We start from the raw sequence: 26,392 nt of genomic DNA, 5'->3' as shown, positions 1-26,392 counted from the left end.
GCTTAGATCAAAGTTTTTAGGCAATGTTTCTTTTTGTGTGTACTCTCTTTTGAGCTGATAGAACACCCACAGTATATGAATGCAAAAGAAATTGCTTAGGCATGCACAACCCTTTCTCTAAAGATTTTTAAGTATTAATAATTGAGGTTTGAGAACATATTATTTAAATGGTTACAAAGCTAATGCAAACGCGAGAGAGGCAGGCTGTTGATAATGTTTAGAATAGCATTGCTGTGACTAATGTGGCATCTTGCTGGAAAGTTGACTACAAAACAAACAATAGATGAGAATGTTGGAATCCATGCTTGGTTACAGGATTCCCTTTGGTTCTAATTGTGGAGTCCTCCTTTCATGAAATGAGGATGGCCAGAGAGGAGAGGAGATAAAAATGTACAGCGATTTTTTTTTCCCTCATAAGTGCTTTAATCCTTCAAATCCCATACAGATTTGAATTTGTTCCTTGTTCTGTGACTTTCATTAATGATAGTGTTTGAAGTATATTGTCAGCACTATTTCACTTATTTGAAAGCATGGCCATTTTATTTATTTATAGATATGGAAAGCTCTAGAAAATATTAAACTATTTTTCTAAGAATTGAAAATAATGGGTGGATTTTATGTAATGGGAACAACATGGCCCACTGGAGGCATTTAGTGTCCAGAGTGGAGTAGCCTTTGACTGATTAAGTGGGCAGACTTTATTGACTACATTATTAAATATGAAATCTATTAAACTTAAGTCCAACCTTTCCCCCCTTCAAATGTTAACATCGGTGCCAGTGCAAGAGTAAAACTCGTGACATTTAGAAAGGAGAGAGAATCAGATGAGATTTACCAGAAAGAGAATGTATAAATAATTGAAGAGGAATGTCTGTAACAATACAGCTCCTTTAGATAATACGTGACAAAATATTTCTCTGTTTTCTGATGGGGAAGTTTCTAATGGCAGACTCAATCAGCTGTTCCTTAGGCAATGCACTCAGGGTAATTTTGGAGACCTCCTTCCACGTTTTGATTCATCACCCCTGTGTCCCAAGGGCCCTCTATGTGATTGCCTTGGCACTGATATTTATGCTGGATGAACTCAAAAGTGCGGCACTTAACGTGATGTTATCTTTCTTAGGTCACAAGAGTGTCATCTTTCAAGTACAGTTGGGTGATTTTCACACCACTTCATATCTCACCAACACCAGAGGTATCTCTTCCTTGCAACTTAGAAGGAGCCCACTAGACCTGTAAATAATATTCAGCAAGTCTCAGTAAACATTCCTCCCCTCCCCCAGCTGGGATGCCCTTTCACAGAAGAGGAAAGTCAATGCGCTGAAGTGGGATAAATTAGTGCACTGGCTCATAGTACCAGCGACACGGCTGTGTCATGATTTCCTTTAGGGATCTAGGAAAATGTAGCTTTTCATGCCTGATATTCTTTCTATTATTGTTATCTATCCTCTTCCAAGGTGTAAAGAAATGACCTTTCCCCTTGAAATGCCAAACTGCTGCTTTCAGAGAGACTGCTGTTGCTTCTAAAGAGACAGGTCTCTGCTTCGCTCTTTTGAAGCATCTGCCATTGCAATCACAGGTAAAGTACTTAGCAGGATGAAGACAGTGCCATGAGTCTCCAAGGTAGGCTCAGTCTCACAACTGGGCACTGGGGTTTGCCACCGCCTCAGTGCGTTCAAGCTGCCAGAGCACTTCTTGCATGCTGATCTCTTTAGATAGCAAGACCTTCACTGTCCTTGTTTACATTCTTAAAGTGAAGCTTTTCTCTCTGCTGAAAGTTTGCAGTCTGACAGCTTTAGAATTTGAATTTTTCCATGTCTTTTCAGATCAAGTACGGTGGCACTGACAGGAGTTTGCCATACTGCCTTGTGTTCATTTTCTATAAAACTTGGGCTAAAGCCTGGTGCTAACTGTGCTCACCAGCAAGCTGGACCCCAGGACAAAGATAGGACAGTGAAGGTCTTGCTATCTAAAGAGATCAGCTTGCTATCTAAAGCTCATAAGGGACAGCAATGGCTTTGTACCAGGGGTTGCTGTGAATGTTTTTATATATCTTTTGATAAAGTGAGGTCTTATGGAAAATGGCTTCATTCATATACCTGAAAGTTTTGAGCAAAAAATTCTCCTTTCAATTCCTTCCCTAAACTGATGCCACTTCAAACAGATATTGTTAGATTGTTTTAAATGTTGGCATTGTTTGGAAACTGAAATTGTTTTCTCTGGGAACCTTGAATCTAATCCTTTTCTTTCATTTGCATAACATTAAATGATCAGCATGCAACTTGATTTCCATATATTCATTTGTGTATTCCAATCTACTACTGAAATAGATTGGGAACCTAAAGTATAGCAGGCCATAATAAGTCCAGGCTAAGGGTGTCTGTAAATTTTTTGAAGTGTGAAAATATGTTATATTGAAATAGTTTTGTGTTTCTTTATGTTATAGCAAAGCCAACATTTTAAATATAGGGAATATCTTAAGGACGAAGGGTTACAAATAACCAGGAATTCCGTGACTATGACTCCAGAATATAGCCCACCACCAAATCTTCATGGATTTTATAGGTTTTATTTATTTGTTTGTTAATTTATTTATTTGTATGACAATGGAGACTGACCCCAGAGCCTCATGCATGCTAGGCAAGAACTCAACCACTAAGCCCTATAGTTGTTCTTTCACTGAACTTTTCTCAAAATGATTTAGAAATGCCACCACAATCAGATTAGTATTAACCCAAGAGAGGGAGGAAAGGAAATAAAGAGTTAATACTGTGGATAGAAATGAAGAAAACTATGTCATATGTATTTATGAATATGTCCAACTGATCCCCAGTACTATGTACAGGTCCAATGCACTATTATTTTTTCAGTAAAACAAAAAAAAATCACTTATTTATAATTTGGTTGCAATACCTGTATAATTTTACCAGAAACAGTATTACATATTAGCTTAATCACTAAAATTCTTCACTAAACTTGTCCTCAAATGAGTTATGTTTGTTCCTGAAAACATATGCAGAATTTCTGTCCCCAAGAGCATTTAAACACTGAATAGAAAACTCAAACATAGTTTTTATTAGATATTACATAAGTCTAATTACCCTACCTAGCCTAAATTTTATCTTTCAACTGTTTCAAGATGAAGTGTTATTTAAGCTTTGGCATTTCAAAAGCCCTTCTTGTTCAAATGAAAACATTAATGAGAATTAATATGAAGAAATGCCAACTGAAGAAACAATGAATCAGCCTGTCTATTTACTACAACAAAAAGGAAATGTTAACAACAGTGAAATAAAACCTGAGTGTCCTGAAAACAGAAGATTGTCTGCTAAATTAAATGTAGTTAAAGTTTGGATGTCTAGTTAGTGATTTGGATAAAAAAGATTCCTATTTGTGTTTTCTGCTTTCAAATACATAAACCAGCATGAATGCTCTTTCTTGCTCTTCATGAGACTCATGTATTACCAAACCTACAAATGCAGGAAGGTGACATTGAGCCCTCAGTGAATGTCTTTGTTTTGAAAAGATTTTTTGCAATTTATCTGATATTCAGAACACTGAGTAGTAGACTTCCCCAAACTCATTTTCACCAGTAATTACTATAAAATATTAAATAAAGCTATAAAGTGATTATGTAGACACAATAAAATTGATATTAGAGGAAGCAGGGGAGAGAAGGGGAAGAGCCTGATGAGGCTTTAAGTGTCTACTCTGAGCCAGACATTCTCCAAACCACTGTGAAACAAAAATCAATAGAGGCGTGAGGAATTGTTACCTAATCAGGAGGCAGACATGTAAACACACAATTACAGGATGAGAGACTTATTAAAATAGAAGACAATAGAGAACCCTGGGACTATCGAGAAAGGCATGGCAAACTCTGTCTCATGGAGATTGGTAACCTAAAGATGGCAGGACAGAAGAGACTTCAAAGGAATTTTGAAATTTGAGCTGATTCTTAAAAATTGAAGTAGGAGTTAAAAAAATAAATAAATAAAAGAAAGATAAAGAAGAACAGAAGAATGTATTCCATACATTGCAAAAGTGTGTTTCAATGCTTCTAGGCTAAATATCTAAGTATTCAATAAGTTAATGTGGTTGGACCCAATGATGATATATATGGATGTGGCAAAAGAAGGATTTGGAAAAGCCAGAATGCAATCTTGTGTGTCTTGCTAAGGAACCAGGACATTTTATCTACGTTATAGGAAGAAATAAAGTATTTTAAGCAAAATTTATATGAATCAAATTTGAGTTCCACTAAACAAAATCAAAACCAAAATTGTTCTAGTGTTAGAAAGTAGCATCCATTTTTTTTTTTTTTTAGTTGATAGAGCTAATTAATTTAGGGCATGTCCTCTTAAATATCATCTCAAGGAACTAAAAGGAAAAAGTAAATGAAAACTGAATAAATTTGCCATGTTTAAATTGGGGGAAAGGCTGACTGGGCATGAGTAATTTAATTTCACTATTCACCCTAATACTAATAATATTTTAATAATGTTTCAACAAATCTGATTGAAAGAAAGATTCTATGCATTCCCTACACTGAAGTCATCCCAGGACTTTGATAGTGCTATGCTTCTTAGGTTATTAGATCTAAGGCAAGGGATGAACAGGTCAGCAATTGAGGACTTTTTGTTTTGTTACCTGCTTTGAGGCTTTGTGGCTACTATTGAGGACAGGACAAGTAATATCAGTGTGTCTATGAGTTTTCTTGAAAATGGACTACACCCTCAATATGTTGATCACGTTTCCAAAGAAATAACATGACAAAATGTTCTATGCAGTTTTCATGTTTGCAACATTTCTTTTCCCTATCAAATAGTACTGTTGAACCTGAAATCACTTATCTAGTTGGACTTGAATGGCCCTAAGCAAAAACAGAAAAGAAAAAAAAGAGAGAGAGAGAAAGGAGATATAAACATACAGCCCAAAGTGAGGAAGGGATTTGTTTACACTTCTGATGCATGAGTTTCACATTAGGGTATTAATAAGGGCAATATAAATAAATGCTTGTATGTATTCTCTAGTTCTGTCTGTAAGTTGCTGCTTGAATAGCACATTTTTTTTTCCTGCAGCATACAAGTAGAGTGGTTGCTTTTTCACAGACTGCTTTGTAATTTTATGACATCCTTTTCCTCATCATATCCACTCTCTCTTACACACCTATTGTTAATCCATAACATTTTTTTAAAAAGTCTTGATTGCTCATTTTTTTTTCCTCTGAGGTTTTGGTAAACCATATGTTCCAATGGGAAAATACTTATTTGTTCCAAGGCAAAGTAGACCTTTGAATATCAAAACTTAAACATATTATAAATTTTTGTTATAGTACACGTCTAAGTAGTCCCTGATCTCTTCAAAGACATTGTTTTAAAAATGCTGCTAATCCCCCCACAAATTACCAATACTCAGAGTCTTTAGAATTGAAGAGACCCATGTGAAGTTTTGCTAGAGGAACTCAATTGGTATGATTAAACTCTCAAAAAATAGAAGCTTAAAATATTAAAAACACTAAAACATTATAGAATTATTGAATGATTTTAAAGTGAAGAAGTAGTTTAAGAGGATAAATGTTTATAGGGAACTGCCTGATTTCTTAAATTTAATTATGTATTTTTTGAAAGGAAAATGTTTAAGTGATTTATGTGAAAAAAGAAATAAATGTCTGATATATGCTCCCTCCCCTCAAGGTAAATACCATATCCTCTCGCCATAGGAAAAAGCATATGTACCTGTTTACTATGGAATGCAACTGTATTAAAAAACATTTGGCAGGAACATAGATGTAGAGGAGAAAAGGTGATATCATATCTCTGGAATAAATATCAGTAATATCCAGAGTAATATATTTACTGGATATTCATTTTTACAATGGAAAAAATTTCCCATTATCCCCACCCCAAGTTTATATCACTTAATAATATGTCGACCTGTGGAAGCCGAAGGAATAAGATGGATAGGGCTATTATAAAAATGTTAAAGGATATTCTTGATGCTCCAAAGGGCAGTGAGATAATACACATATACTGGCTTTAAAGATCCACTGAGGGAAAAATTGTTGCTACAGGTTTCAGAAAATACTTTCCAGTCATAAAAGTAGTATTGTCAAAAGAAGCTGTTTATTGTGATTGGTAACAATTTTCAGGTGATCAGAGAAACTAATTATTACTCTGTTTCACATTCATTCTGTCTTACATGCATTAAAGCTCCTATTATGTTTATAAGTTAAAAAGAGATTACTGCCAACTTTCTCACATTTCCCATATGTGTGGAGAATTTTACTCTTCTTTTACAATCTCTAAGATAGTGATAAAACCTTTAATTTAAATAAATCTATCATCTGTCAAGCCTGGTTCTGTGAACTAAAAATTATCAAAATAGTATCACTTTTTTTGTTTCTATTTGTACACAATATAGAAGTTCATAAATTATTTATTTACTATTGTAGAAGGTCAAAGAACTGAGATAAGAAAATCCTCCACTCTTGAATCTGAAAGTAAAACAGTGCATATGAAGGTGAAATCACATACTTATGATTAAAATGATCCACCTTTGACTATTTACCTCTCTATAGAAAGAAACTGATGAAGCATTATTATCACATATTTTAGATGTATGATTTCATTTCTTTATTTTATTCTTAGAGGAATTTCCAGAATTTCTAGTGTTTCATGGTTCCAATAGATCTAATGTATAAAAACCAATGTCTTACATTTGCCGATGTAGATAGGTGTGTATGTATGTTTTATATTTATGTATATGTAAACACCCATAAATTATTATCCCCTGTTAAAACAACAGAAATCTTGGTAGGCAAGTATGTTATTCACGAGCCCAACGATTCATTTACCTGCCGTGTACAAACCACTTAACTTGACAAGCATTTCATTTTTTGTCTCTAAGTTCAGATAATAGGATTTTTAATAATAACTATCTCATAGACTTGCTGTTAATATAGAATACATATATGTAGGTATACATGTATATTTATTTATTTATTTGTAAACTGTTTAACATAGTGTGTGGAATAAGAGCTAAATAAATGTTAGCTATTATTTTCATCCTTAGTTAACTGAAAAACTGGTTATATTTCTCTGATAAAAAAAAAAGTCTAGAGAAATCAAGAAATGAGCGAAGGCTACAAAAGTATAATTGTACTCTTTAATAACAGTGGTCCCATCACAGCAGATTGGGAGATTTGCACTTTGTCAGCACTCAGTGCATATTAAGGAAACAATCAATCAAGGCTTCGTGACAACACAGCTATTCCTAATCCATTATTCATTTCTGAAATTCTAGTTGTAAGGGAAAGGTCTGTATGTTGGAGCTGATTTCCCATTTTTTTTTCACATGTTATTACTTTGTGGTGAAATAGAGGAGCGACTTTTCTATCACGGGCCAAGTCTATACTTCTGTTGAACAAAATAAAATCAGAAGGACCTACATAAGAGTCAGCTTCAAGTCAACTATGGTAGCATTGCCCAAACCACTGTTATTCCTTTTATAATTTCCTCATGCTTTGTTGAATATGAAAGAGAAGAAAGAAGAATTCATAGGCATTTAATCTTCCACTCTATATTTAGATATCCATTTAGAAAGGGCCACATTCAGTTCGTGGCGTACATGGTAACATGCCATGAATTGCCTTTAAACACCTAATTCATGAACTCCAAACCTCTGCTCCTAGGGGAAATACGGGGTTGGGTTCCTGGGAGCTTCTGTCCTAACATTTTCATATATGGATCAATAAATAACCATTTTTAATGTATGTTCTGTTTAAAGATGTCTTGTTTCACTCATACAGTTAATTTGTTAACACTGAACTTGTAAAAGAGCAGTGTGAATCATGTCAAAACAAAGTTCATCTAACATCCATATTTTCCTTAAAATGTGTCATAGATTTTTGTGTCCAGAAGCACTAAGCACTTTAACACCATGCTCATGATCTATACTAAATTACAAAATCACAAAAAATGTAAGAAATAAGAAGTGGCACTAAATAGACCTTAAAAAGGACACTCATTTACAACATAAGATTTAAAACAGGAATGGAGAGCATTGCCTTGTTCAAACTCTGCTAGGAACACTTATGTCAGGAGACACATTTTTCAAAGCTCAGCACATTTCTGTGAAAGACTTAAAAATACTATTGATTTGGAGATTATAAGTAGATTTTATCAAGTAGGCAAATTCACAAACATAGAATTCTTGAATAATGAAGACTAAATATACCTATAAAATAATCTAGTTTAAAAAACTATATTCTTACTCTAACAGTGCAAAAATTACTTAATAGCAATATAATAGCAATAATATGGATTTATTGGATATATGTCATGTCAGGCACTGGACTAAGCACTCTCTACATTTAACAACCATGATTATACTTCATTTCTATAGACAAATGAAGTTTTAATGAAATAAAGCTGTCATGGTAGAAGTGGAATTGCCGGGATGTAATTGAATATTGCATTGTTTATAATGAGAGGGATATTTTAGTGTGTAACAGATTGGAGTCTTTGAACATGGTTTGAGCCCTAGGACAGACTTTGTGGCTCTAGGAATAGTATCTTACACTTTAGTACTGCTTTGATCATTGCCTCTCTTGTTTAAGGATTTACTTCTTACTTTTGAACATGCTATAGAAATATAAAATAACATGTCTCTCTTTGCAAGTTTTGTGAGGCCACATTCCTCTCAATTTTTGGTCATCTAAATAATTTCATATTTTTTTTCAATATACATTCCCATCAAATAACTAAGGAATAATTCCTATTCTCACGATTCTTTTAAGTGAGTTTGAAAGTTTCCTATGTGGTGGGTAGTGTCCGTGACCAGCCATCTAAACACACTTATTCCTTCGTGAATATGGACTAGGTAAAGAACACCAACAGTACTTTTGGAACCACCTTTTATAACAGTGTTGACTTGGGAAAGTGCAGCTGCTGGGTGGAATGACAAAAATATTTATCACTGGTATAGATAATCACATTCACTTGTTGAATGGCAGGGGCTATATGGGGACTCCTGTAATTTGGAGGCATTCCTGGAGATTTAAGAAAGAGAACAGAAGGACTCTGGAAGCTTTGGAGCTAGGTAGGCAGAATGAGAAGAAGGAAACAGATTGAGCTTGGAAGATAGGATAGAGGAAGTTAGTAGAGATTAACGAAGGAAACCAAAGGGATTCCTAGTTGTTCAGCACAATTTCTACCTGGAAAGCCCTCTTTAGGCCAAGGACCTTGAGGCCAGGACCTTCCTACGTGATTGGTATGTCTTTTTCACTGTTGACAAATATAGATGCTGGCTGGTAAGCTAAGTTCTTCACAACAACCATGGGCTGTGTTTTCTTCATCTCCCTACTGCTCTGAAGATTGTTGTTTTTTTTTTTTCCCTCAAATTTTTCATATGTATTCTTGTCCCCAAAATTTAAAATTGACAAATAAAGGATGCTAATGATGGAAAAAATAAGCTTTCTAAAGGATTCTCTATTATTCTCTTCCTTCTCAAAAATAAATTTTAAAAATTTTATACAGATTTATTATTCCCTAAACAATACAACATAACAGCTCTTTACATAGCACATAGCATTTGCAATCTGTTAGTATTTTAAGAGATCTAGAGATGCTTTCTAACACATGAGAGGATATTATATGCAAATACTATGCCATCTTACAGCATTTTATAGAAGGGACTTGAGCTTTAGATTTCAGCATCTGTGGGGGTCCTAGAATCTGTTCCCCACTAAGGGAACACTATTTTGTTATGGTAGCTCAAACATACTAAGACAAGAATTTTAATATATTTTTATTATGTTGTGCCCCAAAGAGCTCAAATCTAAAATTAGTTAAAGAGTTTTTGTTCAAAGTCAGCAAAATATAAGAGAAAGGCCAGGGGTGAGTGTGAATTTAAGCCAGTTTTACTCCAAAACCTAAACTTAAAATAAGGAAACTACGCATACTTCCCATAGATATACTTTGGCTTTGAAAATTTTATTATGGATATTTAATTTAAATATTTTGCTTTTCCTTTAGAATCACTTTCATCTTAAGAAATTTATTTGTTGAGAAATTTTGTAATTCATCAAGGCATAAATGTATTGTTACATGTTAAATAAGCTCTTTGTCAATAAATATATCCATATTTCTGCCTTAAAGGGATTCTATGAGTCTTTATGATACAGTCAGGAATTTTTCATTGCTTTCTGAGGAGATTTTTTTCTTCCTAATGTGTTGAAATATTTTCAGGTACTAATGCTTTTGTGGCAAATTTCAAAGGAAAGTTGTCTAAGGGCAGCATGTAGTTTAGAAGAGTTTCTCAAATGCTTTCCTGTTCTTTGTTACACTTTGTATTTTTAAGTTCTTTGAAAGTAGGTACAGTTCCTCATATTCAAAAAGATGTTAGAAGAACCTAAACTAGATTTCTATTGGTTTAATTTGACATTTCTTTGAAAACATGCAAGTTGGCAGAGACAGGATTTCCTCAAGCAGGTCCAGAATTTCAGTTCAGAAAAGACCAAGGTTTGTCTATAGACTCACTGTTTCAAAGCATTAACGCTGTGATATAACTTGAGAAGAACATAGGGCCTCACACAAGATATCTCAAAGATCAGCTGGGCGTATTTTCAAATGAAAGTATTTCCTATAAAGGTTGACTCTTTTGTTTGAACTAAAAGTTTCTAATGTTTCAGCTCAGTGTATAATCATATCAGATTTTGCAGATGTTGATGTGGAAAAAAATAATCAACAGATATGGAGGGCAAAACACTGGAATATAATTTTACATAAGTGGAAGGGAGGGGTCATTTTGGTTATTTTTAAAGTAAATATTTGTAGATTTTAAAGTAATTTACTTTCATTTATTTTAAATGATGTACAGAACAAAGAAAATAACAGTCATCTGTAGCGTGTCAACATATATTGATGTCTTCCTCCTATTAACTAACTTTATAGTAGCAATAGCATATTAACAACAACATCTAAGTTTTTTTGTTTTGTTTTACTGTTGTTATTCTATGTTCTTAAGCAGGCAAGATTTCTGTGCTTCAAGCCCTGCTGCCATATTTAGTGACCTGACATTATTGTTATCTTTCTTTGGTAGATGGTAAAATGAAAGAATACCTTTCCTTCCTCCATTAGCATATTAAGTGGCCAATAGGGATTGACTCTGTCTTCCCTCACTCCCAGCCATCTAAGCAGCCTGGTCTAGCATTCCTTTTATGTTAAAATGGCAGCACCCTGGTCAGCAGCAGTCCTCAGCAGTTCATTGGGCTTTGTCTCTAGGAGCACTGGGAACATTATAAGCGGCATCAGCTGGTAGTTCCTCATGTTAACAGAGACTTCTTAAAACCTCATTTCTCATTGTCAGTCCTATTCATAATTGCATATCTCTGTGTCCTGCTTCTTTGACTTGTCCAAAGGACTAAAAAAACATGTTTTCCCCTGAGGCTAGATATAGACTTACTGACTCTTGGAATCTATTACCTTTAAGTGGCATAACTTTTCCATTTCACTCATGCAGAAAGACATTACAAGGTATGACTTACAATTAATTTCTCTATCTGTCCACCTATGATTGTCATCATTTATGTATGTATTTAGGACATCATCTGTAAAGTTATCACATGGGCCCCCTAAAACACTGGCATGCATACATACCAAACAGTGGCTAGATTACTTACCAAATCTAATGGACACTAAGGAAGGCTGTCTTGCAAGCTGTCTTAACAAATCAATCAGTGCAATACATTGTCAATATTAGCTATGCTGTCACATTGAAATGAACACATGTATTTTGTATCTTATTTGATAGGAGTGACAATAGTAGTATTGGTCAAAGCACAATATAGCAGGATATTGCTGTGGAAAAGTTAAGTAATACAAAAATTTATAACCAATTATTGTAACTTGAACAGATAATGTATCTGGCTATGTGTGTACTGAAAGTGTAAATTCATTAAAATGTTAAACCTAAGATTATATGCATAAGAATATTCAGTAGTGAAGTTACTGTAAACTGTTAATAACAAATGAAAGAAAAACATTTTCTCTCTTTCCATGTTTTCTAGAAATTATGACCTGAAAGTGTATGGAGTTATCTAAACTACACACTTATGAAAGGCTCGAGCTATAGAGGACTGTTTATACTTAGAGGACAGCAACAGTGCATGAACATTTATAAATAATCCCACATTCAAATAAAGAAATTATACTTCCCAAGATTGCAGTTATTTTTTTAAAGGCAAATGTTTGATTAATGATGTTTTGACAAAACAAAAATGGTATTTCCCTTCTTTGATAATATAAGGAAACAATAAAATGTAATTGGCCCCTTGATGATATCCTGCTGGTCTTGAAAAAAATGAAGGTAAAAAATTAGTTGCAGAAGCTAAAGAGCATTTTAGTTACTTTAAAATTAGTTGCAGAAGCTAAAGAGCATTTTAAATGTTCCAAATTATATGAATATAATAAAATATTAACTATAGCTTATTTTTATTAAGGGTTGATAATTTTAATATAAATTTATAATGTGACCAAATAGTAGGGGAAAATTCTTTGTCATAAAAGCAGTACCTCTTTTTATTGAAATATTACTTGCTTTTTAGGCACTGGATTTTGGTGATATGCTGAAAAATTTTACAGGAGATTTGGGCATCTTACAAATTTTGGAAAAGATATTAGAGATGCTAGAAAAATAAAAGTGAAAACAGAAGCATAGTCACAAACACAAACACACCCAGAAGATTTAAATATATATAGAAATTACTTGGTAAACATTTGAAGGCATAAAATAATATATTTCTTTTAAAATATTTTATTGATAAATTATAATTTTACATAGTAGTCACTTTCATTATGCCATATTTGTGCATGCACATAACATAATTTGATCAACTTCTTTTTCTAGTATTAAATATGACTTTAATCATACTGGAAATAGAAAAACAACCTATTATGGAATCAATTTCATTATAGAAAAAGCTTGAAATCATTAAAGAATATTTAATTATATGAATATAATTTTGCATGAATCTTTTTCTTGAGACATCTTTGCTAAATTTTCCTAAAAGTGAGATCTTCTTAATAGCTTATATGTATAAAACTCAGAAAATGTGTTAGTTTGCCTGGTGCCATAGCACACGCCTGTAATCACTGTGGCTTGGGAAGCTAAGAAGGGAGGATTGTGAGTTCAAGCCAGTCTCAGCAATTTAGCAAGGTACTTGGCAACTCAGCAAGACCCTGTCTCTAATAATATATATTAAAAGGTCTGAGGATGTGGCTCAGTGGTTAAGCACGCCAAGGTTCAACCCCTAGTACCAAAAGAAAGTGTTATTTTGACATAGTTTTATGTTAGTATGTTTAGTTTCTAAAATTTATTTTTCTGTTCAAAAAAATGATGAAAATGATTCATTTGAATTTTGAAATCTGCTTTTATTAAATTATCTTATTTATCAGACAACAACTGCAATGTGTGGTATTGTGTGTGTGTGTGTGTGTAAGAGAAAGAAAAATTGAGACATAGAGATTGGTGGAAACCCTAGAGAAGGATCTGAATTGTTTTTCATTTACTGTTATGGTTTTTATATAAAGTCAAAGAGAAGGAAAATGTACTTTAAAAAGTGGTTTATAAATTTACTCAGTGGTTAAAAATTTTGCTCCATTCTTAGTTACATGGCACATGTTTTTCAGAGATAGAAATTCATCTAATATACAAAGACTCTAGCTGAGACTAGTCTTTGTATATCAAAGACGAGTGCCCAATAATTTTTTCAAATTAAAGAGAAAAATAGTAAACCAAGGGTAAGTATAAAAAAATAAAACAAATAAAAGGAATATATAATTTTGGAAGACTAACAATATGAATCATCTTCCAAAAAAATGAACTATATGGCAATGTTTACACTATTTTATAGGATAGAATTATTTTATCTTGTAGTATTTTCCATGGGTTATTAAAACCTCTCATAGAACATATTAGCAGTGAAAAATGGCATTCATAACATCTGTCAGCAAGACATAAATATTCTTAATTGTTTAACATAATATGTTGTCAACATTTTAGATTTTCTTATATATTTTTCCAAGTTCTTTTGCAATCATTTTCTAAACGTTTACCCAAACCCTATTTACTCTGAGAAGGCTCTTATTCACTGCTTGCACGCAAGCTCATTTGCTTGGGTTTTATTTCTTGCCATTTCCTACCTCCTTCATTTATTGTATATGTGTTAACATGTTTGATTGTAATGGCCCCAGAAGTATTATGGTATCTTGTTGATAACTTATATTTTACACTCTCTAAATGCCTGAATGACATTATCCACTATCATTGTATTAATCCCCACTTTAAGTGTCTAATGACTGATAATGTCATTCATGCATTTACCACCTTAATCTGTGTCTTAATGGACCCCTAACTGTTTGCTTATGTGACAAAGTATACTGACACATCAAAATGTGATGTTTTATCCTCTGTTGTAATTGTTATTATTAAAACAATGCTATAGGGTACATTTAAAGGAAACATTGAGTATCAAAACTTAAAATTTTTCTCTGAAGGAAATTGTTCTATAATCCATGACAAAAAGGATGTCTGTGGGTTTGGGCTTTTTCTTAACATTCAACTTGTAAGTGCTCTACAATTTAAAAGCTATGAGCATACTATTTATGACCCCTTAAAATTATGAAAAAAAAGCTCTGTGGATTTCCTTTTTTTATGTTTGTGTGTATTTAAATTGTATTTTCAAAAGCCTGGATACATATACCTGTACAAGGTGTCACAAAACAAAAACAACCTTTGCATGAAATAAGATTTTTAGACATTTTCCATTCCACAAAGAGTTTCTTTAGACTGGATACTCATGCTTAACATGCTATTTAGCTATGTATAGGAACTTTTATTTTACTTTCAGTGTTTGAAATATTTTTTCTGTCTTATTTCTTCAAAGTTTATACATTGATCAAACTGGAAACTAAATTTGTGTATAATGTTAATTATGAAGAATTTGAAAAACAAAATTAAATACAAAACTGAACAGTAATACATGCAATTGTGGGGGGTTTATTTGTAAGTTGTTTAGACTGAAATTTACCTTGCAGTTATTTACAGAATTTCACACACCACCCCTTACATATTGTCTTTTTCAATTTTCTCCAAATATTCTTGAAAATATGTATTTAAAAAGTAGACTACTGCTAAGTTTTAGTTAAGTCTTACTTCTGCAGTGTACCAGACACCACTTAACTAAGTTAAGTGATTTAAGTCATAACTAAATTTGTGTGTAGGGTATCTCACCAAAAGGACAATTAGTGACTTGTAGTTTCAATGTATATTCATTTAGGAATCAGGCAGTGGTATCAAGGATCATATCTTAATCCAGTTCCTCTGAGTTATTCCATTGACAGACTCACTTTGTGCCTAGCATGCATGCACAACTCACATTGTCTCATAACATAGCCTTGTCCAGGAGCTTACAAATAAGATGTGGTATTCACCATATCTCCTTCTGAAAATGGGCCACCTGATAAGCACTCTATCATCTCCTTGTGAAAATGAACCACATGACCTTCCCTGAATACCTATTAATGTTTAGGGGGGAAGGAAGGTGCTGTTTGGAATGTCCTCAGAAGTCCATCCAATGTAAATTTGGGGCACTCTTCCTAAAATATATGCAAGTAGATTCCAGATTGAAAGCTACAGCATATTTTCATTCCATGTGGTCTTTGAAATTTAATATGTGTAGACTCTGGTGTTCACTTTAGAATATTGCAGTATGAGTGTTTGTTTGCAAGTGTGAGTGTGAGAATACTTCTCTAACAGATTTGGTCTTATAGAAAAAGTTCAAATACTTAAAGCATATATTTTTGTTGGTAATTTTAGGAGGTTTATAATATTTGGGTTTCTCCATCTGTCTCTGTCTACATGTAAAACACAACCACTTAAATCTCAAAGCAGTGAATGCAGTAGCACTCCTACTTAATGAAGGCTTAGTCAGAATTATCTTTGCTGAGGGCACACACCTGCATGTAGCTGGCATCTCAAACCTGAGTCTACCTGAAGTTCACTGCTGATAGTAATTGATTTCCTTCCTTCAGTCAACTTAACATAGATCAAGAGTGAAGTGGCACTTGGCTACACGCACAATCTCAGCAGCTGCAATTTTGCTGTTGCCTGTCATACAGAGCACTTCCAGGGTTTCCATAGAGGCTGGGCATGTTTCTGAATTTCATTTTGAGACACAGACTGATCCTTCCCTGTTCACTGGAGTTAGGGAGACATCTTACACTACTCATACTAAAAAGAAAATTGCTTCTGATATTACCATTGAATTCATATCTTTCCCTCTCTATGAAACGTTTATAATAGATTTTAAATATTTCCTTCTCATTACCTTAATGTTAGGAGATAACGTTTTATTTTTATCTTACAAATGTTAGGATTAATAAACCAATAATCATATTATCAAAACACAAATATTACTATGTTGATTTTATTTTTTCTTCAAGTTAAACATAGTTTTATGCCATCGTAATCTAAGAAAATAAATACGTAAATAAAGAGAGAGAGAGGTGAAATGTCCATAATCTCATAAATTGTTGAAAATAGCACATAGTCTCAGTGGCTATAACAGGTCAGATCCTTGGGGGCACTCATGCTGGTCCTTTTGGAAGTATCAGATAAAACCTAAAATAGTTAATGAAGAAAAGGAGCATAAGGGAAGAAGGGGCCAAACATTGCCCTTCCTTGTTCAATTTAAATGACTTTAAAGATCTAGGGTTTGAATCACATTAAAATTGGTTCATCATGTACATATTGGGAGAACAAGTCTGGGAAATAAATTTTCTTTTGCTAGTGTAATGTTTAAAATAAGGTCCACATCATAAGTAAGCGGATACTACCCTCAGACACAATACTGATAGTGTGAGGATTTATTAGTTCAAGAACTAGCTATTATATTATATGGAATAAAAATTAAGGCAAAACACAGTTTTAAAATATAAAATTAAATGAAACTATATTTGATGTTTGCAGTGTCACATGGTATGCTTTAGAAGTCTGTGCTACTGTCCTTGCCTTTCCCATATTGTCTTAACTGAGCCCATCCATGTTTTATTTAAATTAATGCAATGATTTCATTGCTTCCAAAGTACTTACCTAATGAGAAACATAAAACAATAAATAGATTTAATTTGGGTGGATTCAAGCTAAATCCTATACTCTGTAGCCAACATTCCATGTTCAATTACAGGTTTATGTAAAGTACATGGTAAATATTGTAGCCCTTCTATTAATGTTTGTAAATATTTTGTAAAGCTTACACTGGGTTACAAATTAGGCATTCCAAATATGGCATGGTTCAAAATAATTATTGTTGTTTTTATTTGTTCTAAACTATGTTGGCTGTGAAACCTGCAGAAAAAAATGTGTTGTGTGAATAGCTCTAACATTTTATATCCTGTGGCTAATTCTTCATTAGTAGTACTGTAGTCTATATTTAAAAATATTATTTATTTTCAATAGCATATTATGCTGTTTGAATTTATACTGCTTATAGTTTATTTAATTAAACATGTGAAAAACAGGCATGTTTGGAGAAAATTACATAATTTCTATGCAGTGTTCATAATATAAGATGCTTGTAAGATGTTTGTCAAGACTTTTATATGTGCCCATATTTATGCATTCTTTATTTAGGGAGCTGCAGGCAATTGTAACACTCATTATCATAACTTTCTTCTTCTTTTTTATTTTTTTACTTTGCAACCTCTTAAAGATATTCTCTGCCTTTTAAAAATATTTGCTTATGATTTAAGTGCTTATGTTTTCAAATAAAAAAATAAGTTATCTTTTAAACATAGATACTTTTCTCCTACAGTTTTTATTTAAGCAGCTCATGAGGCAACAATTACATGAGAATTCAGACTGAGACAAGCCACTAAGGTACTGTTTTCAGAACCCAAGTGGTCTCCAGGAAACAGAGCATCTAGGGGTATATTTTCTTTTAACTTGACTTCATTTCTCCCTAATTAGTAGTGTGCAATGTACCATTGTGATGCCTGCTTCACCCCCTTGGTTCTTGCACCTCCCCTTGGGGATTTCCCAGCTGTTTTGCTCTTCTGTTGTAATTGAAATCTTACTTGTTCCAGCCTGTAATTGATAGTGAACCCAACCATTTTATGTTTGTCATGCAACAGATGTACAACAGAAACACTCAATGTGGCATATGGAAAAACTGCCCTACTAGAGTGAAATCAGATCTGTTCCTATATCACAACCCCATCCTCTGAACATTTTATGGTTTTCTCTCCTCCTTACAAGTATGTTGTTGTTACAATGGTCAATATGAAAGTCATAATATTCATTTGATGTGTGGTTATTCTTCTCCGGCCTTATGATATGACTGTGTCTCTGTAGTAAAGACTATATAGAATAAAAGAGATTAATTAACAAATGAAATATGGTTCCCTGCATATTTCTTTTGTCAACATTGGTTAGCAGTTTTAATTAAATAATTAACCTTACATGAACAAGTCTATCTCCATGAATCAATCAAGAAATTTTTCAATTAATTGAATTATTCACTGTATTGTTTTATTTTTAAATACAGACATGAAATGAAACAAAATCAATATAATTGCATCTGTACTCAAAAATCATAACTTCTGCTTCATGGAGGAATAGTATCTTTATAAAATAATATATAGGGCTTTTGAGTAATTGATTTTTTTATCACAGAATATATTCTATGTTGAATAGATGGTACTGAATGCTTTGTGATATTTGTTGGTGAAAAGGTCGGGCGAGCGTTGGAGGAAAAGACCACCAAGAGACCGTCTCATACAACAGCAAAGGGGTTTATTGGGGGTCCAGCATGCTGGGGCTCAGAGCTCACTTCAGAAGAGCAGAGAACAAAGAGCCCCGAGAACCACTTGAGCAGAGTTTATATACATTCTTCAGAGAGGGCAGGGGCTTTACATACATCATAGCCTCCTTTAGCAAATCATCATATACCGCGGGAAAATCAAATAACAACTCTAAAACATGATTAGCACATTCATTGGCGGGAACAGGTCGGGTGGGGGTGATTGGTTAGTACTAAGATAGGTATATATTTAAACTGATTGGTTGAAGCCCTGAGATGCGTACGTGCTGAGCTGCACGGTTTCTGAGAAGGGGTGATTTAGTAACTAGGTGGTCAGGGGAAGATTTCGACACATATCTAACAGGCAGTTCCGGGAATTGTCTTAACTGCCACAGGAATTTCAGGCTCTGAGTGCAGCTTGGAAACTTTACAAAACCTGGTCCTTTACATTTTAACTTCAATTTCTTTTATCCTTTCTTTGGTAGACTTTTGTATGGGTTGTTGGGCCTCAGTGGCTGAACTAATGTGGAAGGAGACAGTGTGAACTAAGCAGGATAGGGACTAGAGGAATTAGTTACATCACAGGTTAGCCAACTCCCATTCCATGTGGAATGAGATTTCCAAGGTCAGTATTTATGGCATTAAAACTTCTTGGGTGAGTAGCTAATGAAGTCTTTTCCTGAAAGTAAAATATGCAAGAAAAATATTTGGATGGTTGTGGATCAGGAAATGTAATGAATAACACTAACCTAGTTTCAATATTCCTTTTAGCTTTTATTGGAACTGAGAATGTGAGGACTAGAATAAAAGGAAAACATAATTGATAAGTGTTGGGAGGCGTGACTGCACAACATTGAAGGAGGATCCAAATCATACCTTTTGAGCCTCAGTGAAGACATGAAGGGATAATTAGCCAACTAAGGGAAGAATAAATGAATGACTGAGTATCAGAGAGGTAGTTTTGAAAAATGAAGATCTGATAGCAAGTAGATAAAAGGATGGAGAAGTAGAAGCAGAGAATAAAGTCTTTTAAAATATCCAGGTAAGATACCAGATGAAAAAGACAATAGCAAGAGATCATGGGAATATCCAAGGAGCACCCACTGCATGGGAAGATGTTTCAGAGGTATGATTGCCATGACTTTCTGCCATGCTCCATGAAATGTGAAGGAAAGTAAAAGAAGAAAAGAACCCAGATATTGTAGTCTGACTAACTGGAACCTGTTTTAACATTAATAAAAGGGGAAAGATACTGGGGAAGATAAAACAAAAAAAAATTTAGTGATAAAGAGATTTGGGACATTATATCCCATAATATCTTGGGGACATAATATCTATCTTTTGTTGATATATCTGGATGCAGTGTAAAGTAAATATTTAGAAGTAGAAATCTAGAGTCCAAGGCAGAGAAATCTAATTGGACATAAACAATAAAAGTGATTATGGTATATTAAAATGTTATATAATATTTGAACATATTTCAGAATCTTCTATAAGACATTTTAAAAATAAATGTTAAGATATTTTAACATAATATTATTTTTAAAGTGTCTTAATATTCTTCATCCTTTGGGATAAATAACTTTGTATAAAATATATTAGGAAAATGATTAAAATTGTATTATTATATTCAGTTTACAGAAGTACAGATCAGATAATCATTTGAGAATACTTCTTTGCACTGGTTCTAAATGCTGTGCTCTTTGTTCTGAATTATTCAAATAAGTGACATTATTTTCAAAGTGATCATTTCTCCATTTTGAATAAAAGTCTGCTACTAGAGATTACAGCATCATACATTATAAACAGAGCAGAAAAATGAGTTTCTCTAAATAATTCTAGTACATCATATTTTCCCTTTAAGTAAAAAAAACCCTGACACTCGCATTTAGCTATGTTTGTAATAATACATGGCCATAAACACATACATTTTATTTCAATTGTAATATTAAAATAAAAACATTCACATGGGTCTTTATGTACTATAGTTTTTCATGCTAGCATGAAAAATTGTGTTAATATTTGTTTAGTTTTAATGAGGTAGAACAAAGGATTGTAAAATACATCATATGCATTTTATCTATTAATATCAAAGTGATTTTTCTTCTATTGAAAATCTCACTAAATTTAGAATTATTCTTAATGCATATTTGAATGTGTACAGAGTATTTTATTTTATTTATTATAATATTGGAACTTACATTTCTCCAAACCTTCATGAGATAAATTTTCTTAAATATGAATATTTCCTAAGATTAGAATAAATAAAAATATTTCTGCAAATATGAAGGTTGAAGAACATGGTATTGCTGAGTTGATTTTACTAAATTATATTTCTCAAATTGCTGATGTGTACTTAGAGAAGGCCTTTAATGGAAAAAGTGAGACTGTAGTGCACTAGTTAGACTGTAGTGCACTGTCTAAGTTTACAGAAAACTGAAAGATGAGAAAAGGATAATATGGAATGAAATATATGTGTTCTGTATATAAATATATTTTAAACTGGAAGTCATAGAAATAAGGGCAAAATTGGAAAATTTGGCATAGTGGATTAATTTCATTTTAAATTTTCCATGCTTTAACTTTAATTTTTGGTGTTTAATTTTTTATTTATGTTTCAATGAAAATGCAGTGTTCAATTTCATTTGCAACATCTTCTTAATACTATTGCATTTTCTGGCACATTTTGATTAAAATGGCAGAGAGAGAAGCACTTGGTGTTCATTTCCATGTATATGTATTTGTCAGTCATGTTGTGTAGCTACATCTATTGCCTAGGGATTGCTTTCATCATCTGGAAGCCTGTTTAACAAAAAATTTACCAAAACTCATAGCTACACAAAGATGACACATAAGATTGTTGCTTCAAGAGAAAGTCATTTTATGTGTAGCTGATTCTAGTAGGCTTTAGAGCAAAGGTTTTTCTTCACTACACAGTTTTGGTTTCTTTTCTCTTCCCTATTAATTGATTTAGAAAAGAGAAGCAGAAAGTGACTGAGAAGAGAAAGCAAAGAAAAGGGAGAGAGAACAGGTTTATAAATAGATGGATGTCTGAGGGAAGCTCAATTCAAAGGAGCTGGAGTTGACAGTTATTCTGAGCAAGGTCTTTGGAGTCAGACTGCTCTGGCTTCATCACATATTCTTGCCTCATTTCTACATGTCAGGTAACTCCTCAGATCCTCATTTTCCTCCTTTGTAAAACAAAGCCACTATTCCTATCCTAGTTACTAAGCATTTATTTAATACTTGTAAAACATTTTAGAAAAGTTCCTGGCACATCTTAAGCATTGGCTCTATATTTATTAAATATATAATGAATGAATGTTAAAAAGAGAATTTGGTTTGGGTAGATTTGGGAATTAATAGAAAATTTTAAAAATAAAATGTGTCAACTGAGAGTCTCAAAAGTATAAGCTGAGGCCATTGACCTTCTTAATTTTGGCACATCCTATGACCCAGCAGCCATCTATATGTATATATGCCATGGAAACCCTCACAGTTTCCACACAGGTCATCCTATAAGTTGATGATGACTGAGGGTGATGAAGGTACTAGTGGCTAGCACTTAATTACATTCTTATTACATGTTTGATGATTTTGTAAGTAATTTTTCTGCATGAATCTTTTTACCCCTCTGGCTAACTATATGAGACAGTTTTTTATATTCTAAGCTTAGAGTTTCAGATAAGTTTCTTTGCACAGATATACAGCTATTCTATCAGGGATCTGAAATTCAGGCCAAAAATATAATCCAGACTCTCACTTTTACTGACCAGTCATAGAAGTCAGAAATAAGATATGTCAAGATGGCTTTGTTCAGAAACATTTAAAAATGTTTCTGAATGTAAATCTATGAAAAATCAGAAATTATTCAGACTCCAATAAAGAAATGGTGTGTATGTGTGTGGTGCTGGTGGTGGGGGCGGGTGGTTCCAGCCTCAAACAGCTCAGTTTGTCTCAAATAAGACAGATAAATTAGCAAAACTGGCCATTTAGTGAAACAGGTGCTGATGTAGAAGCACAGAGAATGGATTTAAACTCTGTGCTGCAAGTGTAGAGTTCAGATGAAGACATAATAGAGGAAGGAAACCATAACCATTGAATGGTACTAAGGTCAAGAAGTTTGCTAGAGTGACAGGACTGGGTTTCAGAAAGATGTTCCAAACAAAAGGAATAATATGAAAAGTTTTAGAACAGTTACATGCAAATGATATCAAAATATGAAAGGATGTGACTAAAGAAACAAGAACAGTTTGTAAAATTTTCATAACAAAAAAAAAATAATTGATGACACTGCAGTCTTCAAATTCATCCTAGATTATTAGGGAGAAGGTCCCTGATCAGATTTTCATTCTCCTTTATTTATAAGAAATAAATAACCAAAAGAGGTGTTAAGGTTATAACAGAATAGGTTTTCAATTTTGAACTTCAGTGTTCACTACTGTGGACAATATCAAATTCAAACAAATACACAGTTTCTTTCAACTTTGTTTCCCCATGTGACTACATGTTTTCTCACTTTTTTTTCCTATCTATTCTGTGCACAGCTGCTGTTTTCTTTGTTTCTGATGTTTCAACTCACTTAACATTTCTTTCATGCTCAAACCTCAGTATTTCTCACACCTGGAAAAAGGAATGCAAGTTCTTTCATATTTTAAATTGATATGCGTTTGATTTGGAACCTTTAGCTTAGATTAAATGCCTGGAATTATATTCAAGCTTTTTTCCTCCTCATTTTTTATAATCATGTAAATAAATCCTTTATTGTCCTTGACAAAATCTCCTTTAATAAATACATTTTAAATGTATTGGGGTACTAGTGGAATGACCTCAGCCTTCCCTTTTAATTTCAAAACATATGACAGCCTCCTAATATTGTTTGTATAAAAAAAATAAAGTTTATTGATTTTAAATTCTTTAGTTGAAATATTATAGACATCCTAATGTTAAAAAAAAAAATCATTGTGTTTGGGTAATTAGGAAGAAAACATGTTTTGTAGCACTCTAACAAATCTCAAAGAAAAGATGACCCAGCATATAAAACAAATTCAGTGGGAAAAATAGAACTGCAGATCATCCATCACTTGGGTGTTGTGACCTCTGCTGAATCTACTAGCAAATTCTGTGTTATTGAATCACAATGACAGAGCCAAATACAAATGTCATGACTTTGTTGTGTTCCCTAGGTCTTGCCATATCACCATCACCGTTTTATATTCCCTTCCTGGGGACACTTTGGAAGATTTAGAGGCTTTCAGCCTAATCTAACTGGCTCCACACAAACAGCTGGTGCTTTGCCAAGAGCCCAGCCTGATTATGTCAACAAGGCGGCCTCCTCCACAAGGGAGCTCCAGCCGGGTGTGCGGAGTTTTGGGAACCTCCATGAATTAGCTTTATATGCTCCAAGAGGCAATTTCCTACAAAAACAAACTTCAAAAGCTGCCAGAGGAAATTGTTTCCCATTGGAAACAGGCCTAACTGGCAATTGTCTTTAGTGACTGTGTCAGTATGGTAGGCAGTCTTCAGGGCATACCATACCTGGCCCTGACATTCAGTTTCTCCACAGAACCACACCCAGTTCACATTTCTGCAATGATTATGGAGCATTTGTTCTGCACCCAATTATTTAAGCCATTATTTTTAAGTTTAAAAGTTAGCTAACTATACACATATTTTCTGACCTCAACTTGCAGAGGGTTGCTGCTATAATTTAAAAGAAGGCATTCTATTAAACATAGAATACAAGTTAAGAAGAGAAGCACAAAGCTCTCTGCAGTTCATTAGCCTTTTGCTGAAGTGTTAAATGGAACAGCAGGAAGCTTCACTTACAGATGTATTTAAATATTAGTGGCATTTAAGTAAGGGTTATACATTTTGACTAACTCTTCATAGAGTGTTCTAGTTCAAAGGCCACCAGGAAGGTTAACCCTTAGATTTCCAATGTGCAATGAGTTGGCATCTTACAGACAACAGCAAGACAGTATATGCTAGTTTTTGTAGCTCCAATAAAGAAAACATCACAAGATTTGAAAAGATTCCAGTGTTCTCAACTTTTATAAAATTTAGAAATTGTGCTTTGGAGTATGTTTTTATCACACATACACATCTAAAATTTCATAAACATTTTGAAACATCATTAGGAATATAGAAATTATATTCAGGACAACAAATTGGCAAACAAATGTTGTAGGAACACAAAAACATAAATACTATGTGTACATGAAATAGCCACATTATTGCCAAGGAATGGATTTTTACAACTTTTTCACTCTGTGAAAGCTATTCTTTGCTTCCAGAGGGACCGATATTTTGGTAGCAAGTTGATTGACCTTAAATATTTTTCAGCTTGTCGTCAGCTTTTCTAATAGCACAAGTCACCGACAAGTCATTTCTACCATTGATCATCTGTTCTCCATATCTTTCTACACAGCACAAAGAATTTGTTGAAATCACAAATTAATAAAAATGGCTTCCTTTCCCTATTTGTACTTTGAATCTCTTTTAATCTCATAAAAATCTGACTATGGAAACATTATTTGATGCTTACTTTGCTCACACAAATGTAACTTCTTTTTTATATGACATTAAGTTAACTACATACTATAGATAGAAATAGGAATGTAAAAGTCACTATTCAATCATCTGTTCAAAATTAATTTTGCGTACGCAAGTTAAAATAACCTTGTAGACATTGTGAGGAATATGAAGATAAGAAAAAAGCAACCACCCTCCATGCTATACTCTCTCAATAAGAAAGACAGGAAAAGAGTGCAACATGATGTTGACCAAGAGAGGACCACTAGAGGAGGATAGGATTATGATGATCCTGTACTGTGGGGTGGAGAGAGCATCAGGCAAGAGGCTATGGAGAACCTAGAATTTCACCTATAGAAATATGACTTAAATATGGAGACAGATTAAAACTATAAGAACTGGGCTCCAGGGATAAATTTCATTTCAGTTTGTCAAAAGGAAGGAAGAAAGGAAGTAAGTTGGGGCATAGTGCTCTGAGAAATCAGTAAAGACATTACAATAGCTGTTTAGAGCAGCATAGCTCTCCTTAAGTTTATTTGCTTGGCATTAATGTGAATGATTGTTGGGAAGGGGAAGGACCCACTGGCTGGAAGTGGACAAAGTAGCATTTTTGATTTAAAATCGGAATAACAAGAACGAAAAAAAAGGAAGACCCAGTTGCAAAAAGACACAACAACAGATTGTTTGATGATGTGAAGAAGCAGGACATTAAGATGTGGAGCCAGAGTAATTTGGGATGTGTTAGTTCCATCAAGGGTACAGGGAGCACAGAAAAAATACAGGTGACACTTGAAATAAGTTCAGGGCTGTGCATGATCAGCACTGGTATGATATCTTAATGTCCTAAGCTCTTAGGAGAATGATCAGAGCCAGAGAAACAATTAGTAATCATCTGATTTGAGCTAGTGCCTAAAAGTCTCTGAGTTGATATTTACAGATATTTTAAGACTCTAATCAGAAAAATATATATATATATATTTATATATTATAATTTAT

At 33.5% G+C, this 26,392-nt stretch overlaps 1 protein-coding gene across 9 annotated transcripts in view; it reads left to right on the top strand.

Annotated features, from left to right (window-relative positions):
- The window catches only part of Pcdh9 (protocadherin 9), an 854,885-nt gene that overhangs the window by 352,566 nt on the left and 475,927 nt on the right, over positions 1–26,392 (top strand). For 2 of the 9 annotated variants that reach the window (XM_048791775.1, XM_048791772.1), the window contains one exon: positions 1,124–1,195. The exons of 5 other annotated variants lie outside the window; for them this stretch is intronic. In XM_048791775.1, coding sequence (XP_048647732.1) covers positions 1,124–1,195 — 72 coding nt within the window. Of the gene's footprint in view, positions 1–1,123; positions 1,196–1,457; positions 1,941–26,392 lie in introns of those variants that run through there. 2 more of the 9 variants (XR_007343326.1, XM_048791778.1) reach the window with 2 other exon arrangements.

The sequence above is a fragment of the Marmota marmota genome, unplaced genomic scaffold, assembly GCF_001458135.2.
Source record: "Marmota marmota marmota unplaced genomic scaffold, marMar, whole genome shotgun sequence".
NCBI lineage: Eukaryota > Metazoa > Chordata > Mammalia > Rodentia > Sciuridae > Marmota > Marmota marmota.
Note: the sequence above shows the minus strand (reverse complement) of the source record. Positions and strands in the feature narration are given on the sequence as shown.